The 27741-nt window shown below is 34.1% G+C and overlaps 1 protein-coding gene across 1 annotated transcript in view; it reads left to right on the forward strand.

Annotated features, from left to right (window-relative positions):
- Positions 1-27741, forward strand: part of EYS (eyes shut homolog) — a 1640601-nt gene that overhangs the window by 784669 nt on the left and 828191 nt on the right. Inside the window, 1 exon segment of the mRNA XM_059401541.1 lies at positions 25845-25969. Coding sequence (XP_059257524.1) covers positions 25845-25969 — 125 coding nt within the window.

The following is a 27741-nucleotide window of genomic DNA, read 5'->3' on the forward strand; positions in this document are numbered from 1 at the left end:
ACACACACACACACACACACACACACACACACACACACACACACACACAAATCTCTGCTTTCAAAGAGCTCACTTGGTTAGGTTAGGCTCATTCCAGATAATCTCCTCATTGCCACACAATTTAACATAATCACACAATGATATTTCATCATAGTTACAGGTTTCACCCACACTCAGGGGGAGAAGATTACACCTGATTGTGGATCAACTTAGAATTCAGCCTACAACAAATGTTCTCATTAGTTCATATTTGCCTTTTTGATGATAACTTTCCTAGAATAAACTCCTGAGAGGGAAATTGGTAACTCACAATAAATGCAAATTTGTGTAAGCTTTTAAACATATTGCTAAAGTCTAGTTTTCCCTCCCACTAGTATACTTAGAGTACCTGACTATCTGTGCATTCCCAGGAACAGTTTATCTCAACATGAAAAACAACACATACTTACTTACATGCACATACAGACATGTTTTCTTCTGAACCATGAGAGAAAATTTGTAGGCATGTAGTGTTTTGCCCCTTAATACCTCTAGATTTCCAGACACTGAGAATACTGATTATATAATTGCAATAAGTTATTAATTTAGATATTAAACTGCATATAATATTTTTTCAAATACATGGAATTTAGTTAAATTTTATCAATTATTGCAACAAAGATCTTTTTTTAAGTATTTTTATTAACATACAATGTATTATTGCCCCAGGGGTACAGCTCTGTGAGTCATCAGGCTTACACATTTCACAACACTCACCATAGCACATACCATCCCCATGCCCATAGCCCAACCACCCTATCCCTACCCCAAACCCCCAGTACCCCTCAGACTGTTTTGTGAGATTAAGAGTCTCTTACGGCCTTTCTTCCTCCCAATCTCATCTTGTTTTATTTCTCCCATCCCAACCCCTCACAAACCCCCACCATGCCTCTCCATTTCCTCCTATCAGAGAGATCATATGATAATTGTCTTTCCCTGATTGACTTATTTCACTCAGAATAATACCTTCTAATTCCATCCATGTCATTACAAATGGCAAGATTTCATTTCTTTGGTGGCTGCATAGTATTCCATTGTATATATATATACCACATCTTCTTTATCCATTCATCTGTTGATGAACATTTATGCTTTTATGATTGAATATTGTGGACATTGCTGCTATAAACATTTGGGTGCATGTGCCCCTTGGGATCACTATATTTGTATCTTTAGGGTAACTTCCCAGAAATGCAATTGCTGGGTCACAGGGTAGCTCTATTTTCAAATTTTGAGTAACCTCCATGCTATTTTTCAGAATGGTTGCACCAGCTTACATTCTCACCAACAGTGTAGGAGGGTTCCTCTTTCTCTGCATTCTCGCCAACATCTATCAGTTCCTGACTGGTTAATTTTAGCCATTCTGACATTGTGAGATGCTATCTCATTGTGGTTTTGATTTGTATTTCCCTGATGCTGAGTGATATGGAACACTTTTTCATGTGTTTGTTGGCCATCTGGATGTCTTCTTGGCAGAAATGTCTGTTTATGTCTTCTGGCCATTTCTTGATTGGATTATTTGTTCTTTGGGTGTTGAGTTTGATAAGTTCTTTATAGATTTTGGATACTAGCCCCTTATCTGGTATGTCATTTGCAAATATCTTCTCCCATTTTGTCAGTTGTCTTTTGGTTTTGTTGACTGTTTCCTTTGCTGTGTAAAAGCTTTTGATCTTGATGAAATCCCAATAATTCATTTTTGTTCTTGCTTCCATTAAATTTGGTGATGTTTCTAGGAAGAAGTTGCTGTGGTGAGGTCAAAGATGTTGCTGCCTGTGTTCTCAAGGATTTTGATGGATTTCTGTCTCACATTGAGGTCTTTGTTGGGAGATTTTTGATGATTGCTTCAATCTCCTTACTGGTTATGGGTCTGTTCAGGTTTTTTATTTCTTCCTGGCTCAGTTTTGGTAGTTTATAGTTCTCTAGAAATGCATCCATTTCTTCCAGATTGTCAGATTTGCTGGCGTATAGTTGCTCATAATATGTTCTTATAATTGTTTGTATTTCTTTGGTGTTGGTTGCGATCTCTTCTCTTTCATTCATGATTTTATTTATTTGGTCCTTTCTCTTTTGTTTTTGATAATTTTGGCCAGGGATTTATCAATATTATTAATTCTTTCAAAGAACCAGCTCCTAGTTTTGTGATCTGTTCTACGGTTCTTTTGGTTTCTGTTTTATTGATTTCTGCTCTGATCTTTATTATTTCTCTTCTCCTGCTGGGTTTAGGCTTTCTTTGTTGTTCTTTCTCCAGCTCCTTTAGGTGTAGGGGTAAGTTGTATACTTGAGACCTTTCTTGATTCTTGAGAAAGGCTTATATCACTGTATACTTTCTTCTCAGGACTTCCCTTTGCGTCCCAAAGATTTTGAACAGTTGTGTTTTGATTTGCATTTGTTTTCATGAATTTTTTCAATTCTTCTTTAATTTCCTGGTTGACCCATTCATTGTTTAGTAGGATGCTCTTTAGCCTCCATGTATTTGAGTTCTTTCCAACTTTCCTCTGTAAGTTCTAGTTTCATTGTGGTTTGAAAATATGCAGGGAATGATACCAATCTTTTGGTATCAGTTGAGACTTGATTTGTGACCCAGGATGTGATTTATTCTGGGGAATGTTCCATGTGCACTAGAGAAGAATGTGTATTCTATTGCTTTTGGATGGCATGTTCTGAATACATTTGTGATGTCCATCTGGTCCTTAAAGCCTTTATTTCCTTTATTTCATCTTTTATTTAGATGATCTGTCTATTTCAGTGTGGAGGGCATTAAGGTCCCCTACTATAACTGTATTATCGTCAATGCATTTCTTTGATTTTGTTATAAATTGGTTTATATAACTGGTTGCTCCCATATTAGGAGCATAGATATTTAAAATTGTTAGCTTTTCTTGTTGGATAGACGCTTTAGTATGATATAGTGTCCTTCCTCATCTCATATTATACTCTTTGCCTTAAAATCTAATTCATATGATATAAAGATTGCCACCCCAGCTTTCTTTTGATGTCCAATTAGCATGGTAAATTGTTTTCCACCCCCTCACTTTGAATCTCTAGGTGTCTTTGGGTATAAAATGAATTTCTTGCCGACAGCATATTGATGGGTCTTGGTTTTTTATCCATTCTGATACCCTGTGTTTTTTGATTGGGGCCTATATCCCATTTACTTTCAGGGTAACTATTGAGAGATATGAATTTAGTGCCATTGTATTGCCTGTAAGGTGACTATTACTGTTTATTGTCTCTTCTCCTTTCTGATCTGTTACTTTTACACTCTCTCTTTTCTTAGAGGACCCCTTTCAATATTTCCTGTAGGGCTAGTTTGGTGTTTGCAAGTTCTTTTAGTTTTTGTTTGTCCTGGAAGCTTTTTATTTCTCCTTCTATTTTCAATGACAGACTAGCTGGATATAGTATTCTTGGCTGCATATTTTTCTTATTTAGTGCTCTGAATGTATCATGTCAGTCCTTTCTGGCCTGCCATGTCTCTATGGGTAGGTCTGCTGCCAATATACTATATCTATCATTGTGTGTTACAGACTTCTTGTCCTGAGCAGCTTTCAGGGTTTTCTCTTGTCACTGAGACTTATAAATTTTACTATTAGATGATGGGGTGTAAACCTAGTTTTATTGATTTTAAGGGGGATTCACGGTGCCTCCTGGATTTTGATGCTTGTTCCCTTCACCAAATTAAGGAAATTTTCTGCTATAATTTGCTCCAATATACCTTCTGCCCTTCTCTTTCTTCTTCTTCTGGGATCCCAATTATTCTCATATTGTTTCATCTTATGGTATCACTTATCTCTTGAATTCTCCCCTTATGACCCAGTAGTTGTTTCTTTCTCTCTTTCTCAGCTACTATATTCTCCAACATTTGGTCTTCTGTATCACTAATTCTCTCTTTGGCCTCATTTATCCTACCAGTAAGAGCCTCCATTTTTGTTGCACATCATTAATAGTTTTTTTTTTTTTTTTAATTTCAAGTTGGTTAGATTCTCCAGAAAGGGATTCTCTAATATCTTCCATGCCTTTTTTGAGTTCAGCTAGCACCTTGATAATCGTCATTCTCTGTCATATTACCAAGGTCTTTATTGATAGGTCCCTAGCTATCAATACTGCCTCTTGTTCTTTTTCTTTTTCTTTTTTTTTTATTTTTGGGGTGTGTTTTTTTGCCTTATTATTTTATCCAGATAAGAATATATGAATGAGAACATAAAATACTAAAATGGTGGCAAAGACCCCAGAAAATTATATGCTAACCAAATCAGACAAGACCTGAAACTTGGAAGAAGAAAGTGGGGGAAAATTTAAAAAGTACATATATATATATATATATATATATATATAAAATTTAAAAAATTTATATATATATAAAATTTAAAAAATACATATATATATTTAAAAATTAAAAAAATACATATATAGGGGTGCCTGGGTGGCTCAGTTGGTTGGACAACTGCCTTCGGCTCAGGTCATGATCCTGGCGTCCCGGGATCGAGTCCCACATCGGGCTCCCAGCTCTGCGGGGAGTCTGCTTCTCCCTCTGACCTTCTCCTCGCTCATGTTCTCTCTCACTGTCTCTCTCTCAAATAAATAAATAAAATTTTTTAAAAAAATATATATATAATTTTAAAAATTTATATATATATAAAATTAATTTTTAAATTTTTAATTTTTAAATTCACCAGTGAATTTTTAAATTCATTCTGTTCTATTCACCAGTTTTATATATAAAACTGGTGAATAGAACAGAGCCACCCACTTGATTTGGGGTGTATTCTGGTGTTTTAGAAGAAACTAAACTGAATGAGAACATAAAATACTAAAATGTGGTGGCAAAGACCCCAGAAAATTATACGCTAACCAAATCAGAAGAGACCTGAAACTTGGAAGAAGAAAGTGGGGGAAAATTTAAAAATTAAAAAAAATACATACATATATATAAAACTGGTGAATAGAACAGAGCCACCCACTTGATTTTGGGTGTATTATATATACACACACACACACACACAAAATAATGGTAAACATGATGAAGGGATGCATTATTACTGTAAAGATGAAAATTCAAAAAGATTCTAAAAAAGGAATTGATAATATAGGAATTGTTAAGAAAAAAAGGAGGAGAGGAGAGAATGTGATCAGGCTAGAGACTAGAACAAATCCATGTGCTAGATTTAGGGTATATTTTGATTTGTTAGAAGAAATTGTATCCTAAAATGTTAAAGAAAAAAACCCTGTTAAGTATACAAGAAATAAGGTTCAATACAATAAAGAGATAAAATATGACTATAACAATGAAAATCAAAAAGACCTTTTAAAAAGGTATTGATAAGATAAAATGGTTAAAAAAATTAAAAGAGGAAAAGGTAAAAAAAAAGAATAAGAAAAAAATAAAATTAGAAAAATTTATCTTTGAAGATTAAAAGATCATGGGAAAAAGCCATGAATTCTATGTGTTGCTTTCTCCTCCCTCTGGAGTTCTGCGGTTCTCATTAATCAGTGAACTTGGTCTTGGCTAGATGTTCTTGCTAATCTTCTAGAGGAGGGGCCTGTTGCAGTGGTTCTCAAATGCCTTTGCCTGAGGCAGAATTGCACTGCCCTTGCCAGGGGCCAGGATAAGTAGTCTGCTCAGGTTTTCTCTCTGTAGCTTTTGTATCCTAAATGCTTTCTGTACAGCTTTGGAAGATGGGAGTGAAAATGGCAGCCTCCCATTCTCCAGCCTGGAGGAGTCAAGGGCTCCAGGCCCCACTCCTAAGTGGGCCCTCAGAGAAAAGCAGTCATCACTCCATCCCCCCATCTTCCTGGTCTCCAGCCACACTCCATGTTTACCTTGCCTGTCACCAATTGTTTCTATCTCTGGCACATGGCCCCATTTGAAGTCTCCAAACCCAGCAGATTCCTGCCATGCACTCCCATGCCACTCCTCCTGGGGAAGAAAGAGGGGATCTCCCTGGATCTGCCACTTGTAGGTTCCCAGCTTGAAGAGCAGTGACCCAACTATGCCTTGGATCATGGTTTAAGGTAATCCTGAGCTGAGGGCTCACTCTTTGGCATCGTCTCTGTAGCTGGCATCCCTGCTCTGATACCTGGAGCTCTGCCACACTCAGACACCTCCGGTCTTTCTGTGTCCCTACGGGTCTTGAGACCACACTGTCCCTATGAGGGCTCCACCCCCAGACAGCCTCTGGATTGTCATCTTCAGTGGAGCAGACTTCTAAAAGTTCTGATATTCTACTCCACTGTTCCACCACTTGCTGGGAGCCAGCCCCTCGCCCATGGTCTATCTTCCCATCACTTCGGATTCAGTTATCTGCAATTACTACCTTTCAGAAAGTGATTGTTTTTCTGTTCCTAGAATTGCTGCTCTTCTCCTCCTCTATCTCATGTTGAGTTTTTAGGTGTTCGGAATGGTATAACTATCTAGCTGAACTCCCTGGACCTAATTATATCTGTGTCCTACTCCTTTGCCATCTTGCTTTCTCCTCTCAGTAAAGTCCTTTTTAGCAATTTATTCATCCCCTGTATTCCTCTCCAGGATCTATTTCTAGAAGTCCTTTTGTTATTTCCTCTGGAATTATTCATCAGTCTTTGTCTTTCATGAGTTTTATTCTTTGTATGAGGACAAGCCACTTACTTTGTGTGATCTATTTTAGTTTTGGTCTATCTGACACACACATGCATACACATACAATTTGATTCAGATTATACACTCTCAGCAGAAATACTACATTAGTTATACTATGTCCTTCTCAAAGTATCCCATTAGGAGGTACATGATATTGGTTTATCTCATTGTTTACATATACTTTGATCACTTTCCACCAGACTTCTCCACTGAAAGGTATTGGAGACTAGTTAAATGAGAGATACTTTGAAATTATATACATATCTTGTTTCTCATCAAATTTTTACTCATTAGTTTTAGCATATTGAAGAATGCTCTGCATCCCTGCCAATCCAAAATCCAAAGTAAATTCTGTCTGGGTATACACATATACATGTATATACCCATACACACACAATTATAAATTTGTTTATAATTTTTAAATGCTCTATACTTAAAAGGTTGTTAGACTATCTAGTTCTCCCTATTTCTGAAAACAAGTTTCTTTTTAATATTTTTAAACAACATGGTATATGATATTACCAAAATATTTTCTTGAAGCTATGCGATACATTTTCACTTTTAAAAATATAAAATTGGTGGGTACCTGGGAGGCTCAGTGGGTTAAGCCTCTGCCTTCGGCTCAGGTCATGATCTCAGGGTCCTGGGATTGAGTTCCACACTGGACTCTCTGCTCAGCAGGAAGTCTGCTTCCCCTCTCTGTCTCTGCCTGCCTCTCTGCTTACTTGTGACCTTTCTGTCAAATAAACAAATAAAATATTTTTAAAAAATAAATAAATAAAAATATAAAATTGGCACTGACTCATGATACTTTATAATCAGTAAGTCATAATTATCCCCACTTTTTTCATCCTCAAGTCATCATTACTTCATAAGCTAGTATTTTCAATATTAACTATAGCAATCAGATATTATAATACTGCCTTTATTTTGGCAGAATACTTAAAATAATTTTTTTAAATAAAGAATAGCAAGCAGTTTCTTTTAGAGAATTTAAGAACTTGGAGATAATAAATTAACTTATCCATCTCAACATCATGCCTCTTTTCACTTCATAGTATAAATAATGATAATCACAACAAAAAAGGGAGCACTAGGGGGTACCTGGGTGGCTCAGTCAGTTAAACCTATGCGTTAGGCTCAGGTCATGACCCCCAGGGTCTTGGGATGGAGTCCAACATCCAACTCCCTGCTAAGTGGGGAGTCTGCTTCTCTCTGTACTCCTGCTTGTGATCTCTCTCTCTCTCACACACACACGTACACACACACACTATCAAACAAATAAAATCTTTGAAAATAAATAAATAAAAAGATAACCCTAAAAAAAAAAAAAAAAAACACTAACACTTGAAAGTGCCCTAATTGTTATAACATTGAAGTAAGTACATTTTTACTTTTTTTTTCATTTCCCCATTTAATATTTAAATTTATCCTCAAAATAGAACTGTGATTTTAGTTCTAATATAATTTTGAAATTATAAATGAAAAAAATAACTTAGGGTTTTTATAAATGTAAATCTTGATATTTATCAGAGTCACACAACCTCCAATTGCTAGAGATATTACTTATCTCTGTTATTTCTGTGTCAAAGATTCCAAAATCTTTGCTCTTACTATTATACACCCTTAATACTATACACTACTCTCTATTTCTGTTAATAAAAAATTGTATTCTGAAGAACTCCTCAAGGAGTCAATTTCAGATCCATAACTACATGCCAGACTTATGTTCCCCACAAGAATCCAATTTTGTAATTTGTCTAAAATAGTTCTACTTTGAGTTGTTTAGACACATCATTTAAATCTTAACTCCTGTTTTATTTGTTGATTCAAACACACGACTGCTCTGGTGTCTGGTTTCCAGTGTTTCATTGCTCAGATAATGATGTGTTCATTAAAATCTGCTAATCGCTTAGTGTTCATTGTGGGCTTTAGCACTGAGATAGACCTAAAACTTTCTATTAGTCGCATAGCAAAGAGAAATGGTAAACAGTATTTATTCCCCAAAGAAATTCAGCAATCTCATAAAGGTTTAGTTGATGTAAAATAATAATGTTCTGATGAATGGAGTTCTAAATGATTATTTCTAGTTATTTGCTCACTAAATGTGATTAGGGATTTAAAAAAAAAAAAAAAGCTTTACATAGCAAAGAATTACTGATAAAGAAGTTCAGGCTGCTGACATGCTGATGCTGCATTCTGCAGGCTCATAGAGAGATTTCTCCCATCCAGTAAATATTCTTTTGATTCAGAACTAGTTAGCATGGATAAATGATTTTCTAAGACTGAGAATATTACATGACTATAGTTAGCAATTGCAAAGAAGGAGAGCACAGATCACCACATTAACCACATTAAAATTTATATTTAGATCAATTCAGATAGGCTGAATTCAGGAATTGGTTTGCAAAACATATTTCCATAGATCTTTCCCTGCTCATCATGTTTTCATAATGTCATATTACAGTGTTCTACTACTTCTTTTGATGTTAGGGCATTTAAAATGGTTAATGGTAAGTATAAACCTCAAGAATGTATTAGCTTTATAATAATTCTTATGGATATATTTTCTGTCTCTAGATAGCATGCATTCCTAAAAGCCATTTTGAAAATTACAAAATAGAAATTTACACATTTTCATATGATTCTACCTCACAAGAGGCATAAAAACTTTTAGTCTTATTTCTCTTATGCTTTTTATTCTCACTCATTCCTTTACATCTCAATTCTTTTACATCATGAAATGACAAAACTATCATATTAAGACCTGGCTGACTTCAATTTAAAAAAAAAATGAAACCTATTCAATTAAAAACATATCTAGGGGTTTTATGGCTTATAAAATCTGGAAGTTCACTTATGAATCTAATTTTAGGCATAGCTGGATCCAGGGATAATGCAGTCTAGAAATTATTTCTCTATCTTCTGACTCTACTTCCCTGTATCTATTGGCTGTATTCAAAAGTGAGCTCTCTATATACATAATAGGAAAACTACTATTGATAACTTTGACCCTCCATCTTCTTAGGCTACAGTTCAAAAGAAAACTGAAATCCACTCATAGGAAAATGAATCAGCACTGCTTGAGTCAAATGCTCACCTACAAATCAAACAAAATTCCACATTTATCTGATTTTCTTTTTGAAATTTACAATCTCTATCATGTCAAGTGAAAAAACAGTATAATTTTTTAAGCATTTCTATTGTAATACAGCTTTGGAATTTAAAAAGTACATATCTGCCTGCTCTACCTGGTAAGGCAGATTTTTATTTCAACTCAACATTTTTCATAAATTAAATGTCACATAGTTAATTGGAGGAGATGCCAAAGATCCTAAGCTTCTTGAATAGGGCTCCTAACCTTAGATTCTGAGCTGAGTTCCCCCATTGTCATTTATCTGAAATGAGATACTAAATGCTTAGTGATTACAAAAAACAGGAGTGAAGATTCAAATGGGTTTTTGTCTTCAACATGAAGTATATTAATGCTTATTTTTCTACAATTTGCATGAATTTTCAAATTTTCAGTTTAGGGATTTCTCATATAATCTCTTTTCACAAAAATCATGCAGAAGGCTTTTGGATTTATGGTATATTAATTTTATAGCATAAACTTCTATTCCACCTTTGGTGCTTTATATGGTGAAAAAATAGGGAAAAAATTTATAATGCTAATAGTTAACCATACATTTAAAAAGCCACAATGTTGACCAAGAAGGAGATTTGTATTTATATATAATACTGGTGTCCAAAAAGAGACAAAAAGTCCAAAAAGGAAACTTCTGTGAAGGTTCTGAAAATGGCTTTTGGTCTCTAAGACCTGCCTTAAAGTTTTTTCATACTTTAATGTTTAGCTTTACTTCAAAATTCATGTCTATGCTTTTCCTTAGTGTGAGTGTATTCCTAGCATTTTTCTGATTATTATCCAGACATAGACTTCTTTTGGTTTACAGTTAAGAGAGGGGTATTATGAGTTGTGTCTTCCAAATTTCATATGTTGCTGATTTGGAGATAGGGTGTTTAAAAAAATAATTATGATAAAATGAGGTCATACGAGGGGGACCTAATCCAATATGACTTATATCCCTATAAGAAGAGATAAGGACACAGACTGAGGGAAAATCACATTAAGACACCAGAAGAAGACAAACTATCTATTAGTCAATGAGCGAAACCCCCAGAAGAAACCAATACTGCCAACCCCTTGATTTTGGACATCAAATGCCAGAATTGTAAGAAAATAAGTTTGGATTTAAGCTAACCAGTCTGTGTTACTTTGTATGTCAGCCCTAGCAAGCTAGTAGAGTAGACAAGGAAATGCGTAAGAAAGAAAATTCCTAGAGCCCCTCGATGCAGTTGGTTAAGCAACCAACTCTTGGTTTGGGCTCAGTTCGTGATCTCAGGGTCCTGACAACAAACTCCATATGGAGCTCTGCACTCAGCATGCAGTCTGCTTAAGACTCTCGCTCCCTCTCCCTCTGACCCTGGCTCTGCATTCTCTCTCTGTTTCTCTCAAATAAATAAGGAAATTTTAAACAAAAAAAGAGGAAGAAGAAGAAGAAAATACATAAAGTAACCATAGCACTGTTAAAAATGTAAAATTGTTAAAGACATAAGTTAATGGATTAAAGATCTTGGTTAATAAAGTGGCATTAAAAAGGTATTTGGTAGGAAACTAGGAACACCTGTGTCATGTTCTTAACACCCTTAAAAATCCCAGCATGAAAGATAATAGGGAAAATTGCTTGAAAATGAGCAAACTTAATTACTTTGAAACTATGGCTTTACCCTTCCTACTCAATACAAGCTATTTGATAATAGATGATATAAGGGAGGATTCTTTTGGCCCAAGATGAAAGTAGTCTAAAAATATATACAGGCTGGATGACTTACTCCTTCTAGAAATTTCCTGAAACACAAAAATAATATAAATACTAAAATTTAAAGAGCATAAAAAATGGATAGATTTTGCTTGATCCCAGACAGGAGCTTTTTCTTGCAAAGGTAATGTAACTAGTTGCATAAGCTTTAATACATCTTAATAATTATAATTTTAAAGGTATACATTTATTGATTTTAATAAACATCTAATAAATGATAAACATTAATTTGTGTATTTAATTTAAAACATAATTGACATTCTCACTGTTTATAATAGCAAATCTGTTAATAGTTTCTTTAAGGAAGCAACATATAGCTGCCTATAACTAAACATTTCAAGTAGAAGCAGAGTCTATTAAAAGTTTATTTTTGTATGTATACATATATTAAAATTTGAGAAGCACTTACATAGATCATGTTCTCTCACTCTAATGTACCTATTTTAGAAGTCAAAAATGAAAATATTTTATAAGATAGTTGTTTCACAGTTATGAGTTCTATAGAATTCATGACGTATTTTCATTGTGCATCTTGTGGATAAATGTGGCTGTTATGTAAATCAATTTCTATAACTGGAGCTTGAATTTTTTTTTCTTTACTCAGTTTTCTAATGACAAAATTATAAATTAGAAAGAACAGTCCTCAGGAAATATACAGTTTGGTAAATAAGTAGAGGTCAGCATAGTTAATCAGCATTTTAATAAGCCTAATCAAAGCCATAGATGCTCTTGAGAGAAATAAATTATCTGCATATAAACAATCCCATAGGCATTTCTTAAAGTTCAGTTTATGTAGTGATTTATTAATTATGATCTGATTTAGACTGAAGAGTGGTCAGTATTTAATTCACTTTTATTATTTCCCAGAAAATTATAAAAGGCATATGTGTTTTATGTTAGAGACATCATCACAATTTTAGCTATATTAGCAATTAACAAAGAATTAAAAAGAATTTTAGATATTTTGGATTCCATGCTGAATTAGCATATACATTCAAACTTTAGCTTAAAATTAAATTCCAAAAAGAGCAATTATCTAGAAAGACACACATTTTATACATTCCCATTTCTTTGCTATACCTTGGGGCAAGATGGAAAATAGGTAATGCTGTGATGCAGACTTTTTTGATATATCATATATTGAAAAAGAAGGAAACTACAGAAGTATATTGTTTTAAATACATTATACTGTTAATTAAGTACAAGCGATATTTCTTTCCCTATTTCTTATTTAGTGCTAATTTTCCAAATCATGCTGCTATAGAATTGCGTAGAAAATAAGAAATTTTCACTTTTAATGTTGTTCCTAACTCAAGCCTCTTTAGTAAATACTACCTACCTATTGAGGAATCATGAATCTGCCCCATGGCATAAAACGCATTGTAAATACAAAGAAAATCAGCTTAAAAGTAGACTTTAAAATCTTACTAAAGATATAGGATCTTATAAAATTGCCAAAAGTTCTGTTGAGAATTGCTTAGTCATACACTGTGCCCGTGGACATCAGACTACAGCTAGACTAGTTAAAACTGAAGAATAGAAAATGAGAGTAATTACATGAAAGGCCATTAAAGAAATAATGATTTATATATTGAAGATGGAGAGAGGTATTTTGGATGTCTGAGAAAGACTTATGTTCATTAAAATACCATTAATCAAAAGAGAAGTAAAGACTGCAATAAGAAAATATGGTGTGTATTGAGGTTGGGGACATGTCAGAAACCATAAAACTTATCATTTTTATGTACTTTTGTAAAACCTCAGAAAAACTTTACAAATGTATCTACTTTAATGTTTTTAAGACTTAAAAACCAATCTTTCTCACAATTTAATATGAAATTCTGATCCCCTTTTAATTAATTTATTTATTCATTTTAAAGATTTTATTTTTTGAGAGAGAGAGAACAAGCACAAGCTGGGTGGGGAGAGGCAGGGAAAGAAGCAGACTCCCCACTGAGCAGGGAACCTGACACTGGGCTGGATCCCAGAACCCTGGGATCATGACCTAAGCAAAGGGCAGCCTCTTTACCAACTGAGCCACCCAGGTGTCCCTGTTCCCCCTTTTAAGTCTTTTTTTATACCTTATAACTCTGTGATATCTTCCATCATATATAAATATATAAATACATAAATGCGAACATACATATATAAATGGTTTATGTATACATAGTTATTGAAATAAAATATATTTGAAATATAAAAATGTGGAATGTTAAACAGCTCAAACAAACTGCCTCCAACATTACACAGATAATTACTGCTTGTTCACAGAAAAAAAAAAGTAGTACAAAACTTTATTCTCTATGAGATAACCTTAATTTCTCTAGCAACATATATGTATCTACATACATAGACAAATGCCCACAAAGTATAAGACATCTGTTAAATGTGATATTGGAGTGGATGGTAGGAGGAAAAATCTGGTTGTTGGAACAAACTGTTCTTCCATGGATGTATAGTTATGACAGAGATCTAGAAACTGTGCTTTGTAAGAATAGGTTGGGAAAGTTGTCAAGTTTCCCATGGAAATGGGAAAATTTTATGACAAAATGAAAAGTTTTTTCAAATGCTTAGGTAATGGATCAGAAAGTCTGTGGATTTCTGCTGTTGAAAGAATGTCATCCAGTGGTTGGGAAAATAAGAAAAAGATAACTTATCATTACTATAATAATATTTTGGCAAAAGGCTTGACACTTTGCAAGTATTAAAAAAAAATAATGGTAGTTCTAGATAATTCTCCTTTTCTACTAGAACTACTGAAAAATCAAATGAGTTGCCTTTTAGAGTCATGTGTTCTTTAATATTGGAAGTATCCAACTATTTCTTGAATATGTTAGTTAGGCAATTCCAGCAATAGAAATTGTGGCCTTTTAACAAAAACCCAGAAACCCTTCTGTACCTGGGTTTCTGAGTGGATCAGGATTTGGACTAACTCTTGCCATGGGGAACATTGTTTCCAGTGAAATCTCCTAAAATTGTGCCTGCAAAGTGGATTCTTTTTTTTTTAAATTGAATTTAATTGAAATATATTTAACATACAGTGATGTGTTAGTTTCAGGTGTACAGTATGACTCAACAATTCTGTACATTTCTCAGGGCTCATCAAGATAAGTGTACTTTTAATTTCTTTTATACATTTCACCCATCCCCCTACCCACCTCCTCTTTGGCAACCACCAACTTGTTCTTTTTTTCTCTGTTTCTTCATTGATTTTATTTCTTAAATTCCACATATAAGTGAAATCATATGGTATTTGTCCTTGACTTACTTCACTTAGCATTATACCCTCTAGGTCCATGTTGTCGTAAATGGCAAACTGGCATTATTTCTTATGGCTAAGTTATATTCCTGTGTGTGTGGTGTGTGTGCGTGTTCGCACGTGCACGTGTGCACGCATGCACACACACATACATACCACATCTTTTTTATCCATTCATCTATGGGTGGGCATTTGTATTGCTTCCATAGCTTGGCCATTATAAGTAGTACTGTAATAAACATACGGGTGCATGTATCTTTTCAAATGAGTATTTTCATTTTCTTTGGGTAAATATCCAGTAGTGGATTTTTTTTTTTTTTAACTTAAATTCAGGCCAGATAGAGGGCTCTCATCACTGGCAGCCTAAAAAGAATATCTATCTTGTTTTGTTTTTTGGGGACTGACAAAATGACCTAGCAAGTGCCTTTTACATAGATAGAAAATTTAGTTACAATTAACTACATAATCATAGTTTGCTAACTGGGATATAGCTGTTTATTATAAAAATGCAAATTTTATTCATAATAATTGAACATTTGCCTTGAGAAAATCATTCTGATTATAAGAAGGTAATGCAGACGTAGTCATAAAAGTTATAATAGATCAAGATAAGTTTCATTGCCCAGGTTGATCCTGCTTGTTTGCATATCATCTCTTAAAAATAATTCCCAGGGTAAAAGTCTACTTTCTTTTATAGTTAAATGAATGATTTCTAAAAGTGGAATGTAGAGGAAAAAAATTTCTCTGCATAAGATCTCAGTGTAATTTAAGTGTATTGAATTATCCTCTCCATTTTCTTTTTTTTCCTCTTTTTGGGGGAGAAGTTATTTAACATACAAAGTAGGTTGGGCTCCATATGTGGCATTTGTAACAGATGCTTTTGTTGCTTTTACCCCATCCCATCTGTGCTGGGCAGTTCCTAAACACATTTCTCACCTCAACAACTTCCACTTAAATGTCTAACTTTTTTTTTTTTTTTTTTTTTTTTTTGGAAGCTGAGGCATCTTACTGATTGCATACACCCATTACCAACTCATAAATCAGTCCAGACTTGAATGTTAATGCCTTGGCAACAACACTTGACTAATGGGGGATAAGAGTCAGTGGACAATTTCTCTGTTTCTCAGTCATTCCAGGTAAACCTCTGATGTGCTTTCTGCTGAATAACAAATTACCCCCAAAATCTAGTGGCTTAGAACAGCAAGCATGTATTATCTCACAGTTTCTCACAGATTTGGGAATTTAAAAGTGGCTTATCTGGGTGATTCTGGCTCAGGATCTTTCATTAGGTTGCAGTCAAGATGTTGGCTGGGTTAGTCATGTGAAGACTTGCCTGGGCGCAAGATGTCCTCTTGTCCTCTTCCAAGTTCTCTCATGGGTTCTTTTTTTTTTTTTTTTTTTAAGATTATTTATTTATTTATTTGACAGAGAGAGATTACAAGTAGACAGAGAGGCAGGCAGAGAGAGAGGAGGAAGCAGGCTCCCTGCTGAGCAGAGAGCCTGATGCGGGACTCGATCCCAGGACCCTGAGATCATGACCTGAGTCGAAGGCAGTGGCTTAACCCACTGAGCCACCCAGGCGCCCCCTCTCATGGGTTCTTAACCAGAGAATTTAGTCCTTCTTCACATGGCCTTCTTCATAGCTTTACTTCAGTATCTTCATGACATAGCAGCTGGCTTGCTTGAGAAAACCAGAGAAGAATGAGGAAGCCACACTTTGACCAGATGCTACACATTAGCAATGAATTATGAAGTATAGTCCACACTCAATGAGAGAAGCTTTAGGCTCTATGTCTTGAAAAGTATGAAGAATTTTAAAACCACCACAATGGGACTGAGCACCATTACACACAGTGGCAAAGAGCTAACTAGTGCCTTTTCTTCCCTGTCTCATTTTCCCTACTCCTTCATTTTTACTTATTTGCATCACCTGCCAATTAAGCAGCCTGTGTTTAAGTCCTTGTCTCAGTTTGTGCATATGCAACATTCTAAATCAAAACAACTTAGTGCTCTGAAACTTAAATACTTTAAGATTAAAATTCATAGCTATGTTTTATTGAAAACAGATATGAAGTAAAATCATCTATAAAAAGAAATTCATTTTAGGGAACCTGGGTGGCTTAGTCAGTTAAGCCTGCAATTCTTGGTTGTGATCTCAAGGTCCTGAGATCAAGTTCAGAGTCCAGTCCCGCTTAGTAGGGAGTCTGCTTGAGATTGTCTCCCTCCCATACTCATGTGCACTTACCGATCTCTCTCTCTCTCTCTAAAATAAGTCTTTTTTAAAAAAGAAATTCATTTTAAGTTTGTGCAGTAATAATCACTGGGAGAGTTGTAGTTAGTATCAGTTCCTTTTTGTCTAAATTATTTTACTTCTCTGTTGTGGTTTCAATAGTTATTTAGACAATATTCTGATTTGTAAAGAGGCCTTAAGAAACTTAGATTTATGTTACAATAATTGCCTTCTGGGAATATTCTCTTAATTTATATGCATAATTAATAGTAATGATAATAGAATTACTCAAGATAAAAGTAAAAATGTTAAATTAAAAATGGCCTTTAAGATTCATAATTTAAGCAATACTAATAAAAGTACTTATTTTACATATTAATTAGGATTGTACTTTATGCAATTAACTTAAGGCTATAATAAAATTAAATTGCACATTTGAAAATACATATAATAATTTATATTTCAGTCTATCACCATTTCTTCAACAAATCCATCACATGAGTTTAAAATACCTGTGTTTTTAAAAACTTAGAAGGTAAAATGTGATGTACAGAATGAATAGTACATAAAATGAATAGTACAGAAAATAGAAGTAACATAGTCTAATATCTTTTGAACAAATAATCAATGTCATTGTGGTCAGGTCATTGGTTTTGCCTACTTACTAGGCTATCCCCAAATTTTGAACCTGGTGTTCCTGTGGGGTTTCCCAGGCATCTGGTAGTTCACAATATCAAATTATCTATAAAAACAAAAGGAGAGAAAGAAATCAATATGTGAATCCGTGGTCATTCACATGAATATATGAAGCAAAAATATTTGGATTCTGTGATCTAGATCGGATATATGACCATTTCAGTTCCAGTTTGATGATTTAGTGTATCATCCAGGACAAAGAAGACATCAGAATACAATGATAATGTCTTGTCTTGCCTATGGCTCTTCTCCAGAAGTATGCTTACTTACATGAAAATAAGCCAAAAATTCCAGAACATGTGAATTTTTTTGCTAAGATATAAGCAAATAAAGAACATTAAACAGATGTTCAGAGTATGTAAATTCCTAAAACTAACCTGTAAAGGGAGTATCTAATACTCAGATGGATAAATACTTCACACTGTGACATACTCTGAAGCAAATGGATTTATGTGAAATTGTCACTAATTATTAAAAGGAAAAAAGGTAGATGACAGAAATGAACTGTGAAGATTCTGAAATTGTATGGTGACTTATTTGCATATTTGAAACTTTTTAGCTATTTTAACTTGAGAATTATTGGCCTCAGCAAAGTTTCTAATAATGAATAAACACTTCAACTTCCGCACACTTTAAGTTGATATTTTTAATGTTGATGTTTTGCAATTGAAAAAGAATCTCATAATGTGGCTGCTTCCTTAACAATTACTAAACTACATCCTACATAACTATGCTATCAAAGTCTGGCAAATGGAATTTTAGAGATTGCAACCATACTACTTTCTAAATTGGAAAGTAAATATTTTAAAGCAAAATAAGAGTTTAGTAAATGTGTGTAAGTGTATAAGTTAAATTAAGTCTCATTAAATTTCAACAGTAACGCATCTCAATTAAAAAGAAAAAGGATTCTGAATAAAACTGATCATGTGGGAGGGAAAAACTACTTATTTTTTCTCACCCCATTAGATGATACCAGGCATTGTTTTGTTTAATATGTTTGCAGAATTCCTTGTCAAGTGCCTCATAGTTTAACTTGATAAATGCCCCCAAATGGCTCTTTTGGTGTGGTGGAATTCATAGAGCTCCCCACAAACAAGAACAATAAGAGACATGGGTTATGTTTTATTGCCCTTAAGAAAGAGGAACAAATATAATAGAATAGAAATACCACAATGTTTATTTTCATAAATGTGAAATAAAAATAGCTATATCAAAAGAATAGTATCTCTAACAACAGTGGGGATCTGTTGTTATATTTGGAGTATTTGCAGGAGCTAGTGGAAGATGTAGTGACCAGCAGAGTGGTTACAGAAAAATGTCTAGGCAAGGTAGTTGGCAAAATTGCTACAAACCATACTTAATGATTCCATTTGCAACTCTTCTCCAACAGGTGATGAGGCAGTATTTTCCACGTTGAATAATCATTTGAGGATAGCTCCTACCACTGGCTAATAGAAGTTCAAACTGACTTTTTTGTACCAAGTAATTCATTTGTGTTTTATGTCCTCTCCCCCAGTATTGTAGGTCAAGTCTTGTGTTAAAAGCCCAATGTGACAGTTTCATGATTTAGAAGTTTCTTACTATTTTTTTTAAAGACTTTTAAAAACAGTTTTAGGTTCACAATAAAATTCAGAGTAAAATACAGAGATTTACCATATTTCCCATAGCTCCTAGCCCCACACATGCATAACTTTCTCTATTATTAGCATCATTCACCAGAATCATGTGTTTGTAATCATGTATTGACACATTATAATCACCCAAAGACCTATAGTTTACCTTAGGGCTCATTCTCAGGGTTGTATATGGTTTGGCAAATGTATCATGAAATATATATCTATTGTAATAGCATACAGGATATTTGCACGCCCTAAAAATCCTCTGTACTCTCCCTATTGTCCCTTCTCTCCCTCCCCACCACTGACAACCACTGGTCCTTTTATTCTACCATAGTTTTTGCCTTTTCCAGAATGTCATATAGTTGAAATTACGCAGCATGTAGCCTTTTCAGATTAGCATCTTTCACTTAGTAGTATGCATTTAAATTTTCTCCATGTCTTTTTATAGCTTGATAGCCCTTTTCTCTAGTACTGAATAATATTCGATTGTTGTAAATAGACCTTTAATAATGTGATGATGAAAGTGGGAAGAGGGGGAAGCATTCTATTGTCCTGTGATTAGGTTTCAGTCTTTTAGTGAGCCTGTCTCTGGACTGTGAAATCCACAAGTGTTTCTCAGACCTCTAGGTGGGACAGAATGGCTATTGTGGGCTAGAGTTGGGTATTTCCTGTCTTCCACATGGAAGGCTGGAACTGATTGGTGTTGGGTATTTCCCTTCCCTATGGCCGTTAGGTTCTGAAAATACCTCTGCACCTTAGGCTCTGACTAGCTAGTTCTTCCTCAGGGCAGCCGTTGTTAACAACAATGGAGTGTTCTGCTGTATTTCAAAATATTTCCTCCTCCAACCCCAGCCCTCAGAAGCAGGAGGAAATTTTTCTCTTATATTTACTGTAGGGACCTAGTTAAGCATCTGGAGGTAAATCTCAAAATACTATGAGAGCCCCGTAAGCCTTAGTCCCCATACAATTTTTAACTCTCTTTAACTTATTCCACACCAAGATTCCAACAATGCATCAATTACATTTCAGGTTTTCTTACCCTGGCTGTGGTACCCCATGTCAATTTCCTCGTCTAAGTCTCTATGACAGTAAGCCAGGACTCCCTGTGTTTCCCTGTCTCTTTGCTCTTGGAGTCCGGGCTTTGCCCTTGCCCTCCCGCTCTATGGACCAAGAGCAGTTGCATTTTTCAGTCTGTCCAGCTTTTTACTTTGGGGACAGAAGTGTTTTATTAGTTCCTTAATATATTTTTTTGCATAAACAAATCAGGTACATTATTTCAATCTGTCAGAAATTCTATTAAAATATTTATAAAATGAATATATATATATATATGAGATTATATTGCTTATAATATCAATAGCAATGGCTCAATTATTCCATGTATTAAACATTATTACTAGTCACAGTATAAATATTTTTATAGAATATAGGGCTAAAAGTTGTTAAGCATTTCTGTATTTTAAAGGTTTATAGACCCTTTTCATCATTCAAGATAGGACTATAACCATCACATAACCTTACAAGAACAAATAATATAAGTTTAACATTAAAAGTTTAAAATAAAAATCATAAGCCCTTTGCAGATAACAAGAAGATGACTGTATTCAAATCTGAAACCAACAGGTGGGGTTTACTTCAGGAGAGCAAGGGCTAGTTTAACATTCATAAATCAATCTTATAATTAATTGTACAAATAATTAAAAAATAATCACATCAGTCATATTATCATGTTATGTATCATTTGACCATATGATCATATTAACAGATAAGAAAAACCATCAATTATATTAATATATGCACAAAAATCATTTGAGAAAAGTCAAACCTCATTAACAATGAAGATTGTCAAAAACACTAAGAATTAGTGGGAACTTCCTTAACCCAATAAAATATCTACAGATTGGACAAGAAGAAATTGAATTGTCTTTATTCACAGATTTCATAATTGTTTTTATAGAGAACCCCAAGGAATCTATTGATTTTTTTTCAATGAACATTAGAATATTGGAAAGAAAGGAATAAAAAACAAATACCACTTAAAAACAACCATCCAAACACAGGTATAAATCGAACAAAATGCTTATAATATCAATACCACAATAATATAATGTGTGTGGAAAACTACAAAATACGGATGAAATAAATTAAACATGATCTAATTAAATTGAGAGATCTTTCTTATTTGAAAACTAAATAGAAAAATATTTCTTATTCATTAATTAGAACACAACATTTTTTTAATTTTTTTTGTGAATTTATTATTTTTTTATTTTTTATAAACATATATTTTTATCCCCACACAACATTTTTAAGATGTCATTTCTTCCCAACTTTTTTCCTCCCCAACTTGATCTATAAATTCAAATCAATACCACTCAAAATCCCAGAAAAGGTTATATATATATATATATATATATATATATATATATGTAATAAAGATCATAATGGATATATTTCAAATTATGTTGTAGATATTTGCCCCTTAAGGAGATAGAGCATAACTCTTTACCCCTTTAGTGTAGGATTTGTATAGCCACTTCCTTCCAAAGGGTGCACTTGATATGACTTGATGAAATGAGTTTTTGCTGTAATCTGTATCCCCAAAACCTGTATTGCCAGTATAATCACAAGAATATCATCAAACAAGCCCAAGTTGAAGGACAGTGTATAAAAGACTTAATCAATACTCCTCAAAACTCTAGAGATAATCAAAAACTGCGATGAGAAACTATCGCAGTCCATAGGAGCAAAGGAGATATGGCAACTAGATGTAATGTGGTATACTGGATAAGATCCTAGAACAGAAAAAAAAAAAAATAGCCATCGGGTAAAAACTAAGAAAATCCTCAAAATATATGCACTTTAAGTAATAATAATGTACCAACATTGTATCATTAATTATGACAAATATACTAATGTAAGGTATTAACAATAAAGGAAGCTGGTTATAGAGTATATGGAAGCTTTCTTAACTGCACCTGCAAAATTTCTATAAATTTTCCATAAATCTAAAATTATTTGGGACACCCAGGTGGCTCAGTTGGTTAAGCATCTGTCTTTGGCTTAGGTCATGATCTCAGGGTCTTGGGATCCAGCCCCCATGTTGGGCTCTCTGCTCAGAGGGGAGTCTGCTTCTCCTTCTCCCTCTACCCTTCCCGCTGCTTGTACTCTCACTCGTATGTGTGTTTTTTCTCTTTCTCAAATAAATAAGATATTTTTAAAAAATTATTCTAAGAAAAGGGTCTATTAAATAATTTTTAAAGCTATCTCATTAAAAAAAAACCTATAAGGCATGTAGTTTTTTTTTCTTTGCAGTGGAAATTAAAAACAATATTAATATTGATGATGGATTAGAATGTGGACAAATAAACATTTCTTACCATGCTGGCAAGTATCTAAATTGGAAAAAAAATACCTAAACTGATAGAGCATTTTTGAAAAAAATTTATGATATTAAAGGAAAGACAATGAAAACTTCAGTGATGAACAAAATGAGCCCTAAGTTTGCTTATGTTCCATAGGAATTGAGAATTTCCTCTAAAAGGAATTAGGTTTCTAGTTGCTACAAAGAGAAGGAGGTTTATGGTCTCAGTAGTAACTCATTATTGAGGATTTTACCTCATAGTGAAAAATGAATTCATAAATCCATACATAGTTAAAATAGGTCTTGTTTGTTGGTCAAGACACAGTCTTCAATTAGGTCCAGTGAGGATCTAGCATAATAAGTTTCCTGGAACATTTGTGATTGTTTAACATGTAGTTAATTATTAGCTTTGGCTGGGTGGGGCTATGTGCTAGAAATAGAGAGCCATATTTGGCTAATGGGTATATGCTGTGCAAGCAGTCTCATTTTCTGGTTTTAAATTCTACTTATTAATTTGTTCATGTTATAACCTTAGAAAAGTTACTTGCCAACAACTTTTCAGTAAATATTAGCTATTTTAGGGGTGCCTGAGTGGCTCAGTCATTAAGTGTCTGCCTTTGGTTCGGGTCATGATCCCAGGGTTCTGGGATCAAGTCTAACATTGGGCTCGCTGCTCAGCAGAGAGCCTGCTTCTCCCTCCCCTACTCCCCCTGCTTGTGTTTCCTCTCTTGCTGTCTCTCTCTGTATCAAATAAATAAATAAAATCGTTAAAAAATAAAAAAAATATTAGCTGTTATAAAAATTGTAATCCAAAATTATAGAAAAAGCTCTTGTCCCCATTTATTAATCTATCCTTTTTTCCCAGTATCACCCCCAGACTTGCCTTCACACATTATATCTCAGACATTTAAAATTACTTATAATTTCTGGATTAAGCTATACTCTTCTTATCTTCATCTTTTTCTATGCTCTTCCTAATGCTAAGAATGCACCTGTCCATATGTCTTATTTTATACTTGATTTCTTATAGTAATTACATTATTAAGTTTGTTACATCTCTATTGTTCCAACAAGGCTGGTTGTTTTTTGGAGGCAGATACAAAGTTTTACTTCTCTTTATATGCCTTTAGCATTCAGAAAAGATCTGTTATGTTGCAGGCACCTGGTAAATATGTAACTCTCTCTCTCCTGAACATTGCACTTTAATCAGTGTTTGTAGACCCTACATCAGTTCTCAGACCATGGTTTAACAACTGACATCTAAATGATTTGTATAAGTAGCCCTAAAAGAACATATGGAGAGGAAACACATCAGATGCATTCAAGGTCATTCCCTCTATTTGTTTCCTGGGGATGGTATAACAAATAACTATAAACCTGGTGGCCCAAAACAACAGAATTATTTGCTCACAGTTGTGGAGAACAGAAATCTAATATCAAGGAGAGCCACACTAATGTGTGGAAATCTAATGTCAGGAAAGCCACACTCTCTATAGGTTCTAGGGGAAAATCCTACCTTTTCTCTTTTAGCTTCTAGAAGCTCCAGGTATTCCTTGATTTGGGGCAGCATGACACTAACCTTTGCCACTTTCTCCCCGATGTGTCTCCTCTTTTTATAACGAGACTTGTCTTTGAATTTAGGACCCAACCAGCTAATTTAAGGTGCACTCTACAAGATCCTTTACTTAGTTACATCTGCAAAGAACTTTTTTTTTCCCCAATAAGGTCACAGTCACAGGTTCCAAGTATTAGAACTTGGACATAGTGTTTTTGGGACCACAGTTCAATATCACCTCAAGGCAAGATCCAGCTGCATTTTGCTGGATCACTGAAAACACATTTTATTGAGGGAATTTCAAGGTGAAAGGTAATATTACCATCAAACCAAAAATAAGCAAGGCCAATACTTTAAATGTTATACTGCCTTCTATATTGGTTTCAGTTATATGCTAAATTTAAAATTAACTTATTTTATAAATTTAAATGTGCTCAGGTTTTAGAGTGAGAGGGGTCACTAAGGAATCATTTTAATTAAATATTGTATGTATATATCCCACTGTGTGTGTGTGTGTGTACCCACACTGTATGTGTGTGTGTGTGTGTGTGTGTGTGTGTACATAATGGAATATTACTCAACCATAAAAAATGAACTCTTGGGACGCCTGGGTGGCTCAGTGGGTTAAGCCTCTGCCTTTGGCTCAGGTCATGATCTCAGGGTCCTGGGATTGAGCCCCGTATCAGGCTCTCTGCTTAGTGGGGAGCCTGCTTCCCCATTTATCTCTGCCTGCCTCTCTGCCTACTTGTGATCTCTCTCTCTCTCTCTGTGTCAAATAAATAAAATCTTTTTAAAAAATGTTAAAAAAATGAAATCTTGCCTTTTGCAACAACAGGGATGGAGCTAGAGAGGATTGCACTAAGTGAAATAAGTCAATTAGAGAAAGACAAATACCAGATGATTTCATTCATATGTGGAATTTAGGACACAAAACAATGATCAGAGAGGGAAAAAGAGAGGGGCAAACCCAGAAACGGTCTCCTAACTGTAGAAAACAGACTGATGATTAGCAAAGGGGAGGTGGGTGGGGGGTGGTTTAAATAAATGATGAGGATTAAAGAGGGCACTTGTGATGAGCATTAGGTGTTGTATGGAATGATGAGTCACTAGATTCTACACCTGAAACTGGTATTATACAGTATATTGACTCACTGGAATTTAGGTAAAAACTTAAATATTTGTGATACATTTTATAAAACTATCAAGGTTTTCACTATTTTAAAAGTTTACTATCATATAATCAACTTTAGTCAGGGTTCTCTATTATATAGGCCCAGATACTTTAATAATACATATGTATCAAGCTACGTATACTTGAAATAAAGAAAGAATAAAATTGAAAATGACTGAGCTCTATGATCCTGAACCTTATTTTGTTTTCCCTCTTTGTTTGTGGTTGTTTTTTGTCAGTACACCTTAATTTCATTGAAAATATTGGTGAATATCAACTAAATTAGCTCTCATAAATCAATCTTAATGAACAACTATTTCATGTGCTTAATTTTATTCAAATTTAACAAAAACAAACTCCATAATATAGACTCATGCATATTATATATACTGTTTTTTTTTTAACTTTTCTTTCTTAGATGTCTTCCTGGATTTTCTGGGCAATTTTGTAAAATTAATATAAATCAATGTTCTTCATCACTATGTCTAAAGGGTGCAAAGTGTGAAGATCACATCACTGGATGTATTTGCAAATGTCAACAAGGTAATTATCGAAAAATTATAATCATGCATACTTTATACATTTACAAAATATATGTTTATGTATGTGTAAATGTGACAATACACTCCACCAATAATGTTGTTGGTTTTCAACTAAGTTTTAAGCAATGTGCACACTTAAAAAATATGAAATGGATGTTTTGTGATACTAGTAAGATACCATATCACTTAGGGTATCAGCAAGAAATCCTAGTGCTTAGAGTATATCTCATTACAGGTATTTTCTACATTTATGTAAACTTCATAATCCTGATCATTACATCCATTGTGCCTGGCGCACAGCAAGTCCTTTGTAAATTTTAGCTCTTATTAATATTGACATTATTATTACCTCCAATAATGGTCAATATAGAGATGGACAAGCTGAATGAACTGGTTTTATTCAGGGAACAATTTTTTCATTAATAATTGATGTTTTGGCCATTTCTGCCTTTGGTCATACTCTCCTTAATTATACATAGATATACTGGGGCATCTGAGTGGCTAAGTCAGTTAAAAGTCCACCTTTGGCTCAGATCATGATCCTAGGATCCTAGGATTTAGCAGGCTCTCTGCTTCTCCCTCTCCCTCTGCCTCCCAATCCCCCTGCTTATGCTTTCTCACTGTCAAATAAATAAATAAATAAATCTATCTTTTAAAAAGTATACATTGATATAAACGATTTCTGTCTGTGTATCTTTTCCCCTCTCTTTCTTCTAGCTTTCAAATTTTGTAGATTTATTGCTTTCTTCCTGTGTTTCCTATCATTCATTTTATCTTCAACATTCACGTACATCTACCCAAAAGAAATAGTGAATTTCCTGGAGAAGTAATAATATATCAGGAATATATGTGGGGTATATTTTTGGTCACCAGAAAAGAATTCTTTCTATCTACACACTCCACAGAGGACTTGAGACGCTTGAAAATACCCCAGGTTTTGAGGTTTCTGGTTGTTTGGGTCCCTTGAGGGAATGATAGCCAGGCAGCCTTGTGGGTATTAGGGCTTCTATTGTATATGTGAAGTTATACAAACTGGTGTGAATACTTATTAACTGAGTATTATTGACATGTTGTTGACAGGTTCAACAGTCACTCAGTGGACTCCTCTGTTTTGGAATACAACATAGTGATATTAGGTTTTTTTTTTTTGGTCAGATAGAACATATGAAAACATTTCTACCTGAATGTTGAAATAGCCACCTCAAAAAAAAAAAAGAAAGAAAAAAGAAAAAAAAAAGAAATAGCCACCTCTACCTTAAACTGTAACTCTTGCAGATAAAAGAAGTAGAATAGATATTGCAATTCTCTGATATAAAAATAAAAATGAATACCGTTTTAGAAGCTTTGCTTCTCTTAAGCAAAAATATCTTTATTGAAGGCTGAACATTTAAAATGCTATAATAGCTACCATAGGCAATGAATGTAACCCTACGAAGATAGTTTAGAAGCAAAGCGCCTATGTAAATCATTTTTACCATATCAATATATATCTTATAATTGCTAGGTTTATTTTTTCTGTTTTATATATATATATATATCTTACCATTGCTAGATATATAGATATATAAGATATATCTATATCTCTTACCATTACTAGATTAGTTTTGATGCTCCAGGTTAAGATTTAACTTACTTTAGATTCATTTGGAAGCATGGAGCCATTCTGAAGCAGGTGCAGCATTCAAATGAAGCCCTATTCTAAATGCTGCTCATTACATTAGTCCATGGTGGAAAGTGGGAGACCTCAAAAATGATGTATCCATGCTTGTTGTT

This window comes from Mustela nigripes, chromosome 5 (genome assembly GCF_022355385.1).
Source record: "Mustela nigripes isolate SB6536 chromosome 5, MUSNIG.SB6536, whole genome shotgun sequence".
In the NCBI taxonomy this organism is placed as follows: Eukaryota; Metazoa; Chordata; class Mammalia; order Carnivora; family Mustelidae; genus Mustela; species Mustela nigripes.